The sequence below is a fragment of the Nilaparvata lugens genome, chromosome 1 (assembly GCF_014356525.2).
Source record: "Nilaparvata lugens isolate BPH chromosome 1, ASM1435652v1, whole genome shotgun sequence".
NCBI classification, from domain to species: domain Eukaryota; kingdom Metazoa; phylum Arthropoda; class Insecta; order Hemiptera; family Delphacidae; genus Nilaparvata; species Nilaparvata lugens.
Window position 1 is genome coordinate 29,459,757 of NC_052504.1, and position 16,184 is coordinate 29,475,940.

At 34.5% G+C, this 16,184-nt stretch overlaps 1 protein-coding gene across 3 annotated transcripts in view; it reads left to right on the forward strand.

The window, feature by feature from the left end:
- The first annotated feature begins 678 nt into the window (after positions 1-678).
- Positions 679-16,184, forward strand: part of LOC111048503 — a 40,808-nt gene continuing 25,302 nt past the window's right edge. Inside the window, exons 1-4 of one of the 3 annotated variants that reach the window (XM_022334399.2) lie at positions 679-918; positions 8,089-8,215; positions 8,488-8,622; positions 9,332-9,474. In XM_022334399.2, coding sequence (XP_022190091.2) covers positions 8,569-8,622; positions 9,332-9,474 — 197 coding nt within the window. In that variant the 5' untranslated portion in view covers positions 679-918; positions 8,089-8,215; positions 8,488-8,568. Of the gene's footprint in view, positions 1,130-8,088; positions 8,216-8,487; positions 8,623-9,331; positions 9,475-16,184 lie in introns of all 3 variants that reach the window. The other 2 variants (XM_022334400.2, XM_022334401.2) reach the window with 2 other exon arrangements.

The window sequence follows — 16,184 nt, forward strand, 5'->3', positions numbered from 1 at the left end:
TTAGTTTTTTTTGGATTATATTTAATAATGTTCTATAAGGTTAGGTTAGGTTTTTGCTTTAAAATTGCAATATGCTAGAAAGGGCTAGAGTCCAGGTAGAATTATGCTTTTTGATATTTCAAAGGTGGAAAGATAGGTTAGGATTTTGCTTTGAAATTGCAATATGCTGAAAGGGATTAGAGGTTTTTTCAAATAGTTATGTTTATTAATGTTTTAAATGTAAAAGGGGAGGTTGAGGGTTTGGTTTTTGTTTTGAAATGGCAATATGCTGACTTAGTTATAGTTTTTTTTAACATCAGTTAAACAACAACTGTTATATTTTATTAATTATATTTTTCAAAAGTACTCTTTCTTTTATTAAATAAAATGAAAATATATTGATTATTATATTGAATTTAATGATAAATCATCATTGGATAATAATATCTTCATCAAATAGAATGATGATTGGCTCCAGTTATAGTGCTCGGTAACCATCATCACAGAGAACGTTACATTCAAAGATCTGACTGAATGGAACGGGAAAAACCCGTTGCTAACGCATGCGCGATACGGTGCTGTCTGTGACAGAGATTATTATGAGACAGTTATTATTTGATCAGCTGTTTATTAACACTGAAGAAGAAACTGAGCATGGGTAGCATTTTCTTGAAGGAGAAAATCAATTACGGTATTTTGTTATTTCTTCTGATTTCAGGAATTCAGATTCTTGTTATAACCTAAAACCACCAAAAACAGTCACCTGTGACAGAAAAGCTCAACTCTTCAAACTAATATTTGAAAATTAGTATACTCATCTCTCATTTAGTTATAATTAGAGAATTATCTCATCAATATTGCGTTTCTGGGACAATTTTGGCTCAGTTAATGAGGTATCTAAGCTTACATCATGTTTAGGCTTGATTGCTTTTTCTTAATGTGAGTTGAAATTATCTACTACATCTCTAGACATTTTACTGTTTTTGATTATTTTCCAATATCAAAGATAAGTACGTCAAGTTTTTTGTGTTATTGACCAAGTGTAGTGAGGTAATTTTTAACTCATTTGCTTTTGTCTGTGGGTGTAGGGCATTTTTGACCAAATCCTTTTTGATCACATTTGGCAGGAATTTTCACTTTTTTTAATCAGGTATGTGTTTTTAAATCAAGTTTTTTTAAGGATACTTATTGCATTTTTTTTTAAAGTAACTAACTTGCCTACTACTGAACATAGAAAGCAACAGACTATAGAATTAACAAAAAACGATAAACTGTCAGATGGATTGTAAATCGTCTGCAATTAGTACCTAACATGATTTAAGTTTAACTATTTCTCTTAACTGTTCATAGCATTCAAGTCGGGCTGACCAATTCATAGTAAAACTTTGAAATATTACCCCAAGTTGTAAGTTAGGCTACCTGAATTAATATTAGTTGGTAGTAGTTATGAGTTCGTACCTATTGTGATTTTGTGAAATTGAATAGAAATTTGCCTATCCAGCTTATCGGTTAATCCGTCCATTCCGTCAGGAAAACTAGTAGCAGATTTCCTTGACCCTGTAGAATAAAAATAAGATATTTTCAGACTAGGTGACTGAAAATTAGATGTATTATACATTATTAGTGCAAAAATATAGTTCAAGTATATTTAATGTAAAAGATGATTTGTACATGCAATAAACCAGCCTTCGTGGTGTACTGACCAAGTCAACAAGTCCATGAGAGATAGATTAGCATGCTTTTAATGTAGTAAAAGTAGCATTTGGTATTTCAGAATTTCTGAACGATGATCTATGTCTAGATTTTGTAAAGTTAAATGCTTCCAAGTTGCAGCTCAACTTTTTCTTCTCCAAACAAATCTTTATGTGTGGTAAACCTTTGGCTGTAGATGGTACTCAGTTGAAGTTGGTAACGTCAGTGCGTTGATTTTGTTGCCAATGGTCTCTACAATGTTAAAAGTAAAGTCTAGGCCAATTATTATTTGCCATATCTCACAATCTATCTGCAGGAGGTGAGAAGGGCAATGAAAACAAATACAAATTGATGTAAGGCTGTCTAAAATATAATTCTAGTCAAAAATGAATGTTTTATGTCAGTTCCTACTTCAGACGAATAAATCTGAAAGACAAAATTTGAGGTGGGCTTTCAAAATCAGCGTCAAATCTGAAACACAACAGATGTCTTTGAGGTGGGCATCACTTGGTGATGTTTACAATGCTTTTCAAGTCAGTGATTAGCAGCATAGCTGCTCCATTGTGAAAATTTACCAATGACTGACTGGAATATGTAGTTTTCGTACCCTGTTCAAGATATCAATAATTATTTCCATTTCAATAAGGAATCCAAATGAACTGGGAAAATATTGGCCATTATATCCATACCTATTTTCCTCAAAGTGTTTGAAGCTGTGGTATTTTTCCAGCTCTGTGCCTACTTGACCTGGATTGTCAGACAGATGGTGATGATTGGTGGTGATGAATATTTCTGGGCTTCGTGGTTGATTTCACTTTGAACCCGGAGAATTTACATGATATTCAGTAACCTGTCAAAAGTTTAGTTAGATTCCTAAAGCTTAGTCATGTCTAGAGCATACTGGTAGATACCGGTACAGATAACTCCTGCCTCTGAAAAATGAGGGTTCTCTGCGCCCTGACTCCTTTGTATTGGCTCAAACATTGTGTTTTAGAATATATCAAGATATATAATCAAAACATCTTCATAATATATTCAAGATTTTGACAGTCGACTGCCCAACCTAAACTAATCTAACCAAGCCTAAACTATCTAACCATGCCTAAATTAATACAACCAAGCCTAACCTAATAATTATGATAACACTGTAATAATAATAATTGACCTTTACATCACCCCTTACAGTCAATCCGTTCTACTACATGGCGCTTCAAATATCTGCTTCAGTATGCTTGAGCAATTTTACGTGTAATAGGAGTATAGGACGGCTCAAGCCTTTATTTATTGCAACTGCCAATGGTAGGCTAATTTTGTATTGTAACATATTCATCAGTGTCAAATGTTTCAAAGGAATCAACTCTATTTACATATTCTTATACATCTTTCAAGTGGTAACTTCTCACATGAGCATGAAACTGATGAAATTTCCTCGAATTGCGTGGGAACCAAAATTTCAACTCCATGATTGCCAACTTTCAGGTTTCCATATAAGCATTTGTGCAGTAAAACAGCGTCAAATATTTCTCTATGCCATTCCAAGGTTTCAAGATTGACTTCCCGACTGACTGTTCAAACCTTACCTAAAAGGTTGTTCAGGGTACTCTGGGTTAGGGTTTTGATCAGGTTAGGCTTTGTTTGATGACTTGGGAATGGTTAGACATGATTAGGCCTGGTTTGACAATTTCTAGAATTCAATTAGAAGCAGAACAAAATGTGGACTACGGTACTAGTAGATGCAAAATACGTGCCGTGTTACCATGCAAACATGTTAAACTCTCTAAGCAAAAAAAAAATTATTTATTTTTCAAATATTTTAATAACTACTAATTGAATTGAAAAAAATATTTTTTACTTTCTGTGTGTCAATCCATTTTTACATTAGACGGATTTTACTCACATGCTTCATAAGTTTTTGTTACGAAACTTCATGTTTTATTTCCAACTCCTATAAGTTGGAGTATGCTTGATGGTACCGGTATTCATATTCTTTCTGATTAATTATTAATATTTGATTTAATTATTCTGTTTATTTAATCCTTCAATACTGCAAGGGGAGAAACTTACACTGTATTCCATCCTCCAATTCAACATTAGAACACCAAATATTGGACTGTCTTAAGAATTTCTATTTCAATCTCATTTCAAGCATAATACTTACTTTACTTTACTTTATGTGGCTCTACAGTCCAAGATGAACTTTGGCCTCAACATGTCGCCTCCACGTCTCTCTATATTGTGCTCTCTGCCGCCAGTTTGTCACTCCTAGCATACGCAGATCACCCATCACGTCACTAATCCATCTTCTCCTTGGCCTTCCTCTTCTCCCCGTCCCAATCACTATATCATCCATTATTCTAACCGGTCCTCTTTCTTCAGCCATTCTTACTACATGACCAAGCCATTCGATTCTTCTTGCTTTTATGGAGCTTATAATATTTTCTTCCCCGATTTTTTCATCTATCTCACAATTAAATCTGCCTCGCCATATACCTTCGTCACATATTGGACCCCAAATTCTTCTGAACATCTTTCTTTAACAGTCATCTGTTATTTTTAGGTTGTTCCCTTGTCTTGTTCGCTCATTCGTCGACATTCTCATGTACTTGGTCTTCTCCACATTTATTTCTAGACCTAAAATTCGGGCTTCGTCCTTCACTTTGCAAAAGAGCTCTTTTAAATTATTTTGATTTCTGGACATAAGAACTACATTGTCTGCATAGGCTAGTACTTGAGATGTTTTATTCACAGTTGTTCCTTTCATACCCAGCCTCTGAATTACCGTTTCAAGGACTAGCTTGAAGAGTGTGGCTGAGGCTGAGAGTGCGTCTCCTTGTCTGACTCTGGCAGTAACTCTAAAAGTTTGACTTAGTTTATTTCCTACTTTTACTTGGGCTGTTGTGTTGTCCATTGTCAGATTTATGAAGTTCCGAAGTCAGATCAGCTTCCCTGGTATTCCGACTTCTTGTAATATTCTTATCATTCTGTTCCTTTTAACACTATCAAAAGCTTGGCGGAAATCCATAAACATCATGTGAAGCTCTGTGTTATATTCATAACATTTTTCCATGATCTGATTCATTGTGAAAATCTGGTCTGTTGTGCCTCCCCCTTACCTGTATCCACATTGATGATCACCTATTATTTCTTCTGCATAAACTCCAAGTCTTTTCAACAGAAGAGAATAGAAAAGCTTGTACGCTGTACATAGTAAGGTTATGCCTCTGTAGTTTTTGCAGGTCATTTTATCTCCTTTTTTTAGTATCGGACATATCACTCCTTTCCTCCACTCTTCCGGTATCTTTTCTTGCTGTCATATCCACAATATCATTGTATGTAGAGCTTTCACCATCTTATTGCCTCCGTACTTGATAAGTTCAGTGGGTATTGCATCTTTCCCAGGGACCTTGTTGTTCTTAAACTTATTTATTACTTCTTCATAGTTTGGAGGGTGGATAAAGGGTTCAGCGCTGTAAAATGTAGTTTGATCCTCATCAGCATCATCATCATCATCATTGTCAACTCGGTTCAGGACATTTTGAAAGTATTCATCCCATCTGTTCATTATATTATTTTCTTCTCCAAGCACTTTTCCATCACCATCTTTACAAGCCATTAATTTTGGTTGATATCCTTTCTACATTCTTTTAACTGCATGAATAAAAAAATGTTTTTAAATTTAATAAATTTAAATAAATTTTCTACTTTCATTTTGCTCATTCAATTTCCTCTATGTTTTCTATAAGCTTTTTCATGTAGTCTCTTTTCTTCCTTCTGCATATTTTGTTGGCTGCTTTCCGGCTTTCTAGATATTTAGCAGGATTTCTTCTGATATCTCTCTGAATCATTACTCTTCTATCATTATTTTTCCTTCAAATGGCTTCTCTAGTCTCATCATCATACCATTCCTCGTTCCTACCCCTTCTCTTCTCTTCTCTCCCAGATTTTCATTGGCAACTTGCCGTGCTACCAATTTCTCCTAAATCGGTTGGATAGCAAATTTTCACCTATTAACCTAAGGAAGGTTATCGGCTCCAACGTAATAGATTCTTGGTAAACTATGAATGGATCTATCGCCTATGAATGAGAAATCCAGTTTTCAGAGCAAATGAACTTATAATCTTCAGAAGAATTTTGGCAATACACTACACAAATACACAAAGAACAATATCTTACACGTTTAAGCATCTAAAGTCACTACAAGCTAAATACTTATCCAGTTTATATAGTTGAAAAACAATGGCTATAGGCTTGTATACACAATAAACAAATTATAGACAAAATAGAACACTATAAACTGTTTAAAACTCAATTTAAAACATTAATAATTCACTTAAACAGAAAAATATTCAGAGAGCACAAAATTACAACACACGCAGCCAGCCATAGTTTTAGAGAGAAAAAGTAAGCCTAGCTACAAGGGACAGAGCAGAGCTTTGTAGACACTTCCAACCAGTGTCGACGTTACGGACACGTCACCAAAAAATTATAAATTACAAGTTTAGAATTCACATTTTATATTTGTTTCCAATAAAACTTTATTTTGAAACTGTTATTTTAAATTTTATATATCATCTCTATATTATCTGTTAATTTTGTTAACTCTGTTTACAGAGTTTGTTTTTTCAGTGATACCATTGAACATGCAACACAATCATTTACGATAAATTCTCAGTCAAAAAGTTGTCCGTATATCGATGACTCTGATATTTACTATAAAGTTTTATAGATCTCGAATTGAAGATTCGATTCCAATCGAGAAAAAATGTAATATTACAAACTTCATTAATTGTATTCTTCAGATGGTTCTAAAGTTCTTGTACATCTCTTTCTTCTTCCTCTAATTCGTTCAGGCCATCTGGTATCAATCATTCCATCTCATTTCTATATCTTGCTTCATATTCTTCATTTTTTAGTTTTTCTATATAAAACATGCATCCTCTTGTTCCACTCCCATATTCTCTCTCTCTCTCAGTTTGGCAGACACAAGAAAATGATGAGTCACAGTTTGGTCCTCTTTGAGATCTGACATTTATAATGGATGCCTCTTAGATATTAACACGTAATCAATCTGAGTGCCCAATTCTGCTGATGGAGCCGTCCAGGTACCCTTATGGATATTTTTCATTGGAAAATATGTGCTGCTTATTATCATATCGTTTGCCATTGCGAATTCACATAATCTCATTCCATTATCATTTGTTACATCATGTAACGTACACTTCCCTGCAACTCCTCTCAGGAAATCCTCTTTAACAATCTGGGCATTCAAGTTTAGTCTCCAAGCACAATCAATAAGTCATATTTTGGTACTAATCTGATCTCTTTTTCTAATTTCTCATAGAAACTATTTTTGTCATCCTCGTCAGCCTCTTCAGTTGGAGCATACGCAGATATTAATGTTATATTTCTGAATTTTCCCTTGATTTTCTCTGATACGGCACAATCTACTACTAGCTGGGTAAAAGCCTAAGATTCATGATTTCAATCTCTTTCCTACCATGAATCCTACTCCTCCTTGTCCTGTCCTTTCCTCTGGCCCACTGTACATGAATGAAAAATCTTTCTTGTCTATTCTGCCATTTCCATTCCATCGTGTTTCTTGTAGTGCGACCCATTGGACATTGAATTTTAGCATTCATTCCCTATCTCCATCATTTTTCCAACTCTCATCACTGTCCTTACATTCCATGTGGCAAGATTCCAATCCAATTTTCTTAATCTTTTTTTTTATTGGCATTTCCGTTTCTATTTCCTTTATTCCTGTCCCAATTCCGAGGCTCATTTTGAGGTTTCACAATAAGCTGTTTTTTTCGTGGAAGAGTTATTAGCACCTCGCCCAACCCCCAACCTGGAGGACCAGGTAATTTTTCTTTCGGGGTTTTCTTCCCTTAGCCTCTGAAGGTCCACTGAGCTCCATCTCAAGGCAGCAGTTGCTGGTTTTGTTCCACCCCAGGTATTTAATTTCCCCGGTACCCCCTATATCTAGGAGGCATTCCCCAATCCGCCACCTGGGGAGGCGCCCGATAGGCAACCAGCAACTCCCACGGGAATGTTGGATGTGTTTCGACACATCCAGAGGAGTTTATAAATTCAAAAACATTAAATATTTTTATAAATTTTCAATTTTAACTTTACAATTATTTATGTAAAGTTTTTCAAAATGATACCTCACTATATAATATAATACCTGTTGAGGTTATTAATTCATCATCAAATTAATACAAAATTATACACAAGACAGATTAATGCAAAAATGCTAAAAACCTAAAACTATATCACCCTAACAATCACTTAGTACAATGATACTAAACCGATGAACTATTTTCAACTAGAAATTACCACAAGTATAAAAAGTACTGAATAATAAAAAAATAGTCAATATAATCACTAATAAGATTTTTCATCAAATTGTTCTAGTTTGTCATCGAATAAAAACCAGTTTTCACTGAGCGGCTATTGCCGAGCTGCTAATTTTGAATTATCAAAGGAGATGCAGCAATGATTTTATCATCCAAGGCAACGATTACCTGAGGATATTCTTTCCGTGAGTTCAACTCTTATTGTACCTATGTATCAATCCTAATAACGTATCGCCTAAATAATATTTAAGTTTTTGAAAAATCGACTAAAATGTTACCTCAAAATTTTCATGTTTTGTAGGCTTATAATATATATCACCCTCACCATCACTTAGTACAATGATACTAAACCGATGAACTATTTTCAACTAGAAATTACCACAAGTATAAAAAGTACTGAATAATAAAAAAATAGTGAATATAAACACTAATAAGATTTTTCATCAAATTGTTCTAGTTTGTCATCGAATAAAAACCAGTCTTCACTGAGCGGCCATTGCCGAGCTGCTAATTTTGAATTATCAAAGGAGATGCAACAATGATTTTAACATCCAAGGATCCAAGGCAACGATTACCTGAGGATATTCTTTCCGTGAGTTCAACTCTTATTGTACCTATGTATCAATCCTAATAACGTATCGCCTAAATAATATTCAAGTTTTTGAAAAATCGACCAAAAAGTTACCTTAAAATTTTCATATTTTGTATGCTAATAATATAGGTTTATAAATACAATTTATTTACATATTTTTCTATTGTTCATTTATTATCCTACAATAATTTATCAGGGAAAAGAGATCCTCCAACTATATACTAGAATATAGTTGCTATAATTCAGAGGTATGTAATACTTATCAGAAATATTGTATTCAATTTTTGTTCGTGATATGATCAATAGCATAATAATAAGTTATTAATAGTGACTATCAATCAAAATGGTAGTGTAAACCAAATCATGAACTTCGCATAACCACTGGACTGTTGATTTTAAATTCAGGTTAAAAGCAGTCTTTGGCGAATGCCTGTTGTTTTCACCTGGATTGTATCTATTGTCTACTCCGATAGACACATGTACAGTTTAGTGAATCATATTACATTTTATGTTTGGGAGAATTACAATTTTACTTCCTATCAACAAAGTATATTATCTTACTTGGTATTTGGTACAGCAGTCTCAAGGCTGTAGGAGTTCATAAATCAACTGATAATCGATCATCTTTTATTGACTTATAATAATAATTATTGATCGAGAAAATGATTATCTTATCTAATAATAATAATAACTGATATTCTATTTTCAGCGTTTAGAATCAACTATTCTAGATCGCAAGAAAAAGTATATTGATAAAATCAATGTACTTTTGGCATCATGGGAGCAAGTTCCGACATACCTTATTTGTGCATCCTTTGAAGTGATAGACAAGCTGATAAGGATCATCTACAGGTAATGTCATTTCATCCATATTATCTCTATTTATAGTTTTCGATTTTAATAGATTAGATATGCATTTATTGCGTTTCAAGTACTGATTCTGAATTATCATTGTATTCGTCTTAAAATGATACCATAGCTACAAGGGGCAAGTCACAAGTGGCGTTTTGTTCAGTGACAGACCAGGAAGCTCTCTGATTGGCTGATTGGGTTGATATGTTGCGTGGGCTTCCTATCCAACCAAGAAGAGAGTCCTGTAAAAACGCAAACCCTCCTGTGTGGTTTGGCCCTGGAAAGAGATCCCATGTTATGGGGTTTTTATGTTCCAAATTTCATTTTTTTGTTCAAGCCAAAAGTCCAAGTAGTTCTATTTTGTCAAGCTATGTAATGCTTTCTTTATGAGAGAGTCTCTAATACTGTGTCGTCCATACACTACCATCCGTGCAAGACAGTAATAATCAACAATAGACGACAGCAATCGACAATCGCTTTGAAATAACAGTAAAATTTGGAACACAAACGCCCTATACCATGGGATATGTTCTTATGCTATTTTTTCTCAATGTTGATACGTTTGGAGTATGAATTTAACGCTATTGAGTGAATTCTATGTCTAAGAATATTTATTTAGATCTTGGTAATTTATCAGTAGGCCTATTCTATTGTTAATTAGTATCCCTAGTTCGGAATCTTCAATCTAGGCCTATAATATAATAAAGGAAAAAATCGGCTTTTACATATAGGGGATAGGAAATTCACGAATGATATGCAACATCATGTCTGAACTACTGAACTGATTAACACTTGAAATTATGCATATAGATTTTAATTAATTTACCGAGGATGGTTGTTTATTTATTTATCATTTACAATCAACAGGACAAAGAAACAGACTACAGTCCAAAACTTATTTTCAGCCCAATTTCATAAAATAGATTTCCAAATAAAGGTTATAGGCCTATTTCCAATTCTTCAAATTTTCATCTTGTAATTAGACCCTTGCGGAGAACGAGATACCTGCAGCTAGTCTTTCAGGAAAATAATATTTTTCTCTTTTAAATTTAATGATGTATCAAACCAGTGAAGTACTTCACGCAGGGCCCGTAACCCGGCTGGAGGACATTTAAAAATACTGGCAAGTGTACTAAGCAAGCCTCGGACAAGGACAGGATTAATCGGAAACAAAATAATGGAACTACTACTTCAAAGAATAAATGAATATCGGAAACTTTAAAAACTGCGACATGGAACGTAAGAGGTTTAACGAACAAAGAATGTGAACTGGCCCGAATATTATATGAGAACAAAATAAAATTAGCTGCCATTACAGAGACCAAGAAAAAACTACAAGGTAGCTGTTACAGGGAGAACTACTTGATGTTGTTTAGTGGAGTTGGAAAGAGCCAGCGAACCAGCAAGGGAGTTGCAATATTTGTAGATAAAAGTTGGGAGAAGAACATAACAGACTATAAATTTATAAGCGAGCGAATTATGTCTGTGAGAATTCGACATGACAGAGGCAACTTCACAGTTATTGCAGTTTATGCTCCAGAGGACTCAAATGACCCTTTGAAAAATGGAGAAACAGAAACTTTCTACAAACAACTTCAAAAAATTATAGCAGCCGTCAATCCAAATGATGATCTGTTGTTGCTGGGTGATTTTAATGGAAGGGTTGGAAATAATTACATACCAAATTGTGTTGGGACTTTCGGAGAGACGGTTACAAACAGGAATGGTCATAAACTGAGAGATTTTGTAACCTTCAACAATTTGAAGATAACTAACACTTTTTATAGAAAAAAAGATATTCATAAATTCACCTGGACTGCCAGAGGATATAGATCAGTCATTGATTATATCATCATAAATCAAAGATTGGCTGGTCAGATGAGGGATGTTAGAGTTTTCAGAGGGTTTGATTTGAACTCAGATCATTTCATGGTAGTCGGCAAAATTGATTTATGGAAGAGATGGAAGCGCTCTCGGAATTTAAGGTGCCAAAATGTTGATGAAGTTTTCAAAGTGTCTCTTTTGCAAGATGAAAGCATCAAATACTTTTACCAAAGACGAGTTACAGAGAAACTAATGACAATACCAACTGAAAATGACCTGGAAAAAGAATGGAACAATATTAGTACTGCAATAAAATCAGCTGCTGCCGAAGCAGTTGGTATGAGAAGAAAGCTACGAAAAAGAAAAGGCTTGAAAATATGGAATGAGGAGTTGAGACAAGCAGTTCAAGAAAAACAGCGATTGTATAAACGCTGGCTGCAAAATCAGTCTGAGAACAACAAACGTCTATACTGTCAAGCCCGAAATCATGCCAGATCTGTTGTTAGGCAAGCTCATCAATCAGTATGGGAGAACTTCATCACCACCGTCGAGGAAGATCTGTTTGGCCGCCAGGAATTGGCTTATAAGTTCATGAGATCAATGAACCAAGAAAGAAGAGATGCTGCTGAAATAAACTGTGTTTCCATGGATGAATGGCTAAAACACTATAAAAACCTGTGGTACGATGATTCAATGAGAAATCTGAGTTTCGAAAAATGTGTTCAATGTTGCGTTGATGAAATAACAATGGAAGAGTTTGAGAGCGCAATAAAAGCTGCTAAAAATCGTAAGGCTCCGGGTCCAGATGGAATAAACACTGAATTTATCAAATATGGAGGATTCATTCTCCATCTGAGACTACTACATTTATTAAATGTATGCTGGAAAACTCATAGTGTGCCCAAGTCATGGTCCAAGTCTTGAGTTATTTCTCTTTTCAAAAAAGGTGATAGAACTGACCCTAAAAATTATAGAGGGATTAGCCTTTTGGACACAATATATAAGATATTCGCTTCTCTATTGAATAGAAGGCTTCAGCATATAACAGATGCTCTGATTGCAGAGAGCCAGATGGGATTCAGGAGGGGTCGTTCATGACTCTCTTGTGGGGAATAATGTTGAATAAAGGCTACCCAAGACATTTGGTGACTATCATTGCTGAACTGTATTCAAAAACATCTGTTCTGATAAGTATAAAAGGTGAACCTGAGAAAGAGTTGATCATAAACAAAGGAGTTAGACAAGGATGCCCACTTTCACCTACGCTATTTAATATATATATTGACGAGCTGATGAGCAATTGGCGACAAAGAGTAGACTCAGGTGTTAAAATTGGGCAGGGAGTCTTCCTCAACTCTCTCATGTTTTCTGACGATACAGTGATAGTTCAGGAAAGTGAGGATAAGCTACAGATGTCAATTCATGAGCTTCAAGCTGTAAGTACAGATTTCAATATGATTATATCAGCTCAGAAATCGAAAGTAATGGCATTTCGGGGCAAGTGGCCCTTACGTTTCAAAATAGTTCTGAATAATATAATAATGGAACAGGTGAGGAACTTTAAATATCTCGGCTGTGATGTATCCTATGACAGAGAATGTGATATACCTCAGAAAATAGGAAAGTTTAACTCAATTTGTGGAGTCATTCACCGAACATTAAAGGGTAAGGCCAGAAAAGAGACTGAGATTAAGTTCTATAGGACAATGGCCATCCCTTTAATGACATACGGTAGTGAGGTATGGACAAAGACCAAGAATGATGACTCACGAATTCAGGCATCAGAGATGAGATTTCCGCGCAGCATTCAAGGATACTCGAGACGAGACCACATAAGTAATGAAACAATTCGAAGTGAGTGCAATGTGCAACCACTAACAGCAAGCATTAAAAAAAAATACAGATTAAAATGGACAAATCACCTGCGCCGTATGCCACCAACTCGTCTTCCACTACAAGCTTGGAAGTTGTAGTTGGATGGGAAAAGGGACGTCGGAAGACCGAGGAAGCGGTGGACACCGGAACAGGCTTTACAAGCCTAGTCCATGATGATGATGATGATGATGATGATGATGATGATGATCAAACCAGTATTTATGATTAGAACTTCCTTTCCCTCAACCTTCCCTTTCCCTATCACCATACATTAGGAAAATATTTTTGTTTCCCCAAAGGTTCCTCGACTACATAATTTTATATGTTTGAGAGCTACCTTGTCCGAAATAGTATATTTCGCACCTAGGGCCGAAAATGAGACTTTTCCGGCTCGAAATCGGTTTTCGAGTCCGAGGCCGTAGGCCGAGGACTAGAAAAGATTGAGAGCCGGAAAAACATTTTTGCCCATGGTGATAACGTTATTTTTCGCCACACAGAAAAATAAACAATATAAATATGAGAATAATTGTTTATTAGGCACTTCCGAAAGCAAAACAGGAAGGTCATAGCTCTAGCAAATCTGAGGTAATCTGAATATCAGGAAATTGTCCAAGTATTTTCATTTTTTATTCTGATTTGTATAAATAACCTAAAAGATTATGTTCAATTATGTAAGAGTTTGAGTTTATAATTTTTATTCTTCCAAATTACAATAAGATGATATTATTATAAATGTTTTGATTCTTGAATAATAAACACAAATAATGAAAAGTTTTTTGATCAGCTGTTTTAGCACACTTGAAATTTGGCCAATCTGAATGTCAACGTCAACAATGCTTGTTGTCGTTGACTTCGGAAGTTTAGGTTAGAAGTTCTATCCTACTCTGAAAATCGAATTTGAATAGTTTATAATATATATCTTATCTGTATTATATTCATCCAAATAAAATAATAGTATCTTATTGCAGAATACTTATTCAATTCTAGAAGCATAAACTGATTCCGTTTCATAAACCATTTTGTAAACACGTTCACATCAAATCAGAATCAGCTGACTTCAAGGTTATTTTACAGCCCTAGGGCTGTAAAACTTTTACCGGCCTGGTCAGAAAACAATCATTTTCGGCTTCCATATGACGCACGAAAACCAGATCATTACATCCAAGTGGGGCGAAAAAGTATTTTTTTTTTTCATTAAGAAAATGAATTTTCGCCCCACTTGGATGTAATGAGCTGGTTTACGTGCGTCATATGGAGGCCGAAAGTGATTGTTTTCTGACCAGGCCGGTAAAATTTTTACGGCCCTAGGGCTGTAAAATAACCTTGAAGTCAGCTGATTCTGATTTGATGTGAACGTGTTTACAAAATAGTTTATAAAACGGAATCAGTTTATGCTTCTAGAATTGAATAAAGTTTTTGCAATAAGATACTATCATTTTATTTGGATGAATGGAATACAAATGAGATATTATAAACTATTCAAATTCAATTTTCAGAGTATAGTAGAATCTAACCTCAAACCTCCTAGTTACAGCGTTTATCACGGAACATGGTGGATAAACGGAATCATTTTATGCTTCTAGAATTCAATAAAGTATTCTGCAATAATATACTATCATTTTATTTGGATGAATGGAATACAAATGAGATATTATAAACTATTCAAATTCAATTTTCAGAGTATAGTAGAATCTAACCTCAAACCTCCTAGTTACAGCGTTTATCACGGAACATGGTGGATAAACGGAATCATTTTATGCTTCTAGAATTCAATAAAGTATTCTGCAATAATATACTATCATTTTATTTGGATGAATAAAATACAGATAAGATGTATATTATAAACTATTCAAATAATTAGTTACAGCGTTTATCACGGAACATGGTGGATAAACGGAATCATTTTATGCTTCTAGAATTCAATAAAGTATTCTGCAATAATATACTATCATTTTATTTGGATGAATAAAATACAGATAAGATGTATATTATAAACTATTCAAATAATTCGATTTTCAGAGTAGGATAGAACTTCTAACCTAAACTTCCGTTGACATTCAGATTGGCCAAATTTCAAGTGTGCTAAAACAGCTGATCAAAAACTTTTCATTATTTGTGTTTATCATTCAATAATTAAAACATTTATAATAATATCATCTTATTGTCATTTGGAAGAATAAAAAGTATAAACTCAACCTCTTACATAATTGAACATAATCTTTTAGACAAATCAGAATAAAAAATACTTGGACAATTTCTTGATATTCAGATTACCTCAGATTTGCTAGAGCTATGACCTTCCACTTTTGCTTTCGGAAGTGCTTATAATAGACAATTAATCTCATATATATATATTGTTCATTTTTCTGTGTGGCGAAAAATAACGTTCTCACCATGGGCAAAAATGTTTTTCCGGCTCTCAATCTTTTCTAGTCCTCGGCCTACGGCCTCGGACTTGAAAACCGATTTCGAGCCAGAAAAGTCTCATTTTCGGCCCTTGGTGCGAAATATACTATTAGGGGTTTTATTAAGAGTTTCCTAACTTTGACTATTTATTGTGGCCGTTTAGTGTATAGTTGAAACTGTAAGTGTCAAATTGGCTCTTATCTATTCCGTATGTCTCGGCCAAATTACTATGCACAGTTATTAACGTCCAATAGCCTTGCGATCCATTGTTGTATCTTGTGTGGATGTTGTTCAAATTTTTAGCGAACCAGTTCACTCAGATTTGTTCACCACATTGCGATCAGTTCTCTTGATAGAAAGATCATTGCGATCGTATAATAGTCGATCCTTTGGAATTATTGCTTTCACAGAAATCTTACTATTTAGAAGTTACTATTTTGTGAAAATATTCAAGTTAAAACTTACTATTTTGTGAAAGCAATATTTTAAAAGCTTCGCCCATTATACGATCGCAATTATATTTCTATCGAGAGAACTGATCAATATACAGGGTGTTTCAGAAGTAGTGTCGAGAATTTTAGGGTATTGTACCTGGATGCTAGGAG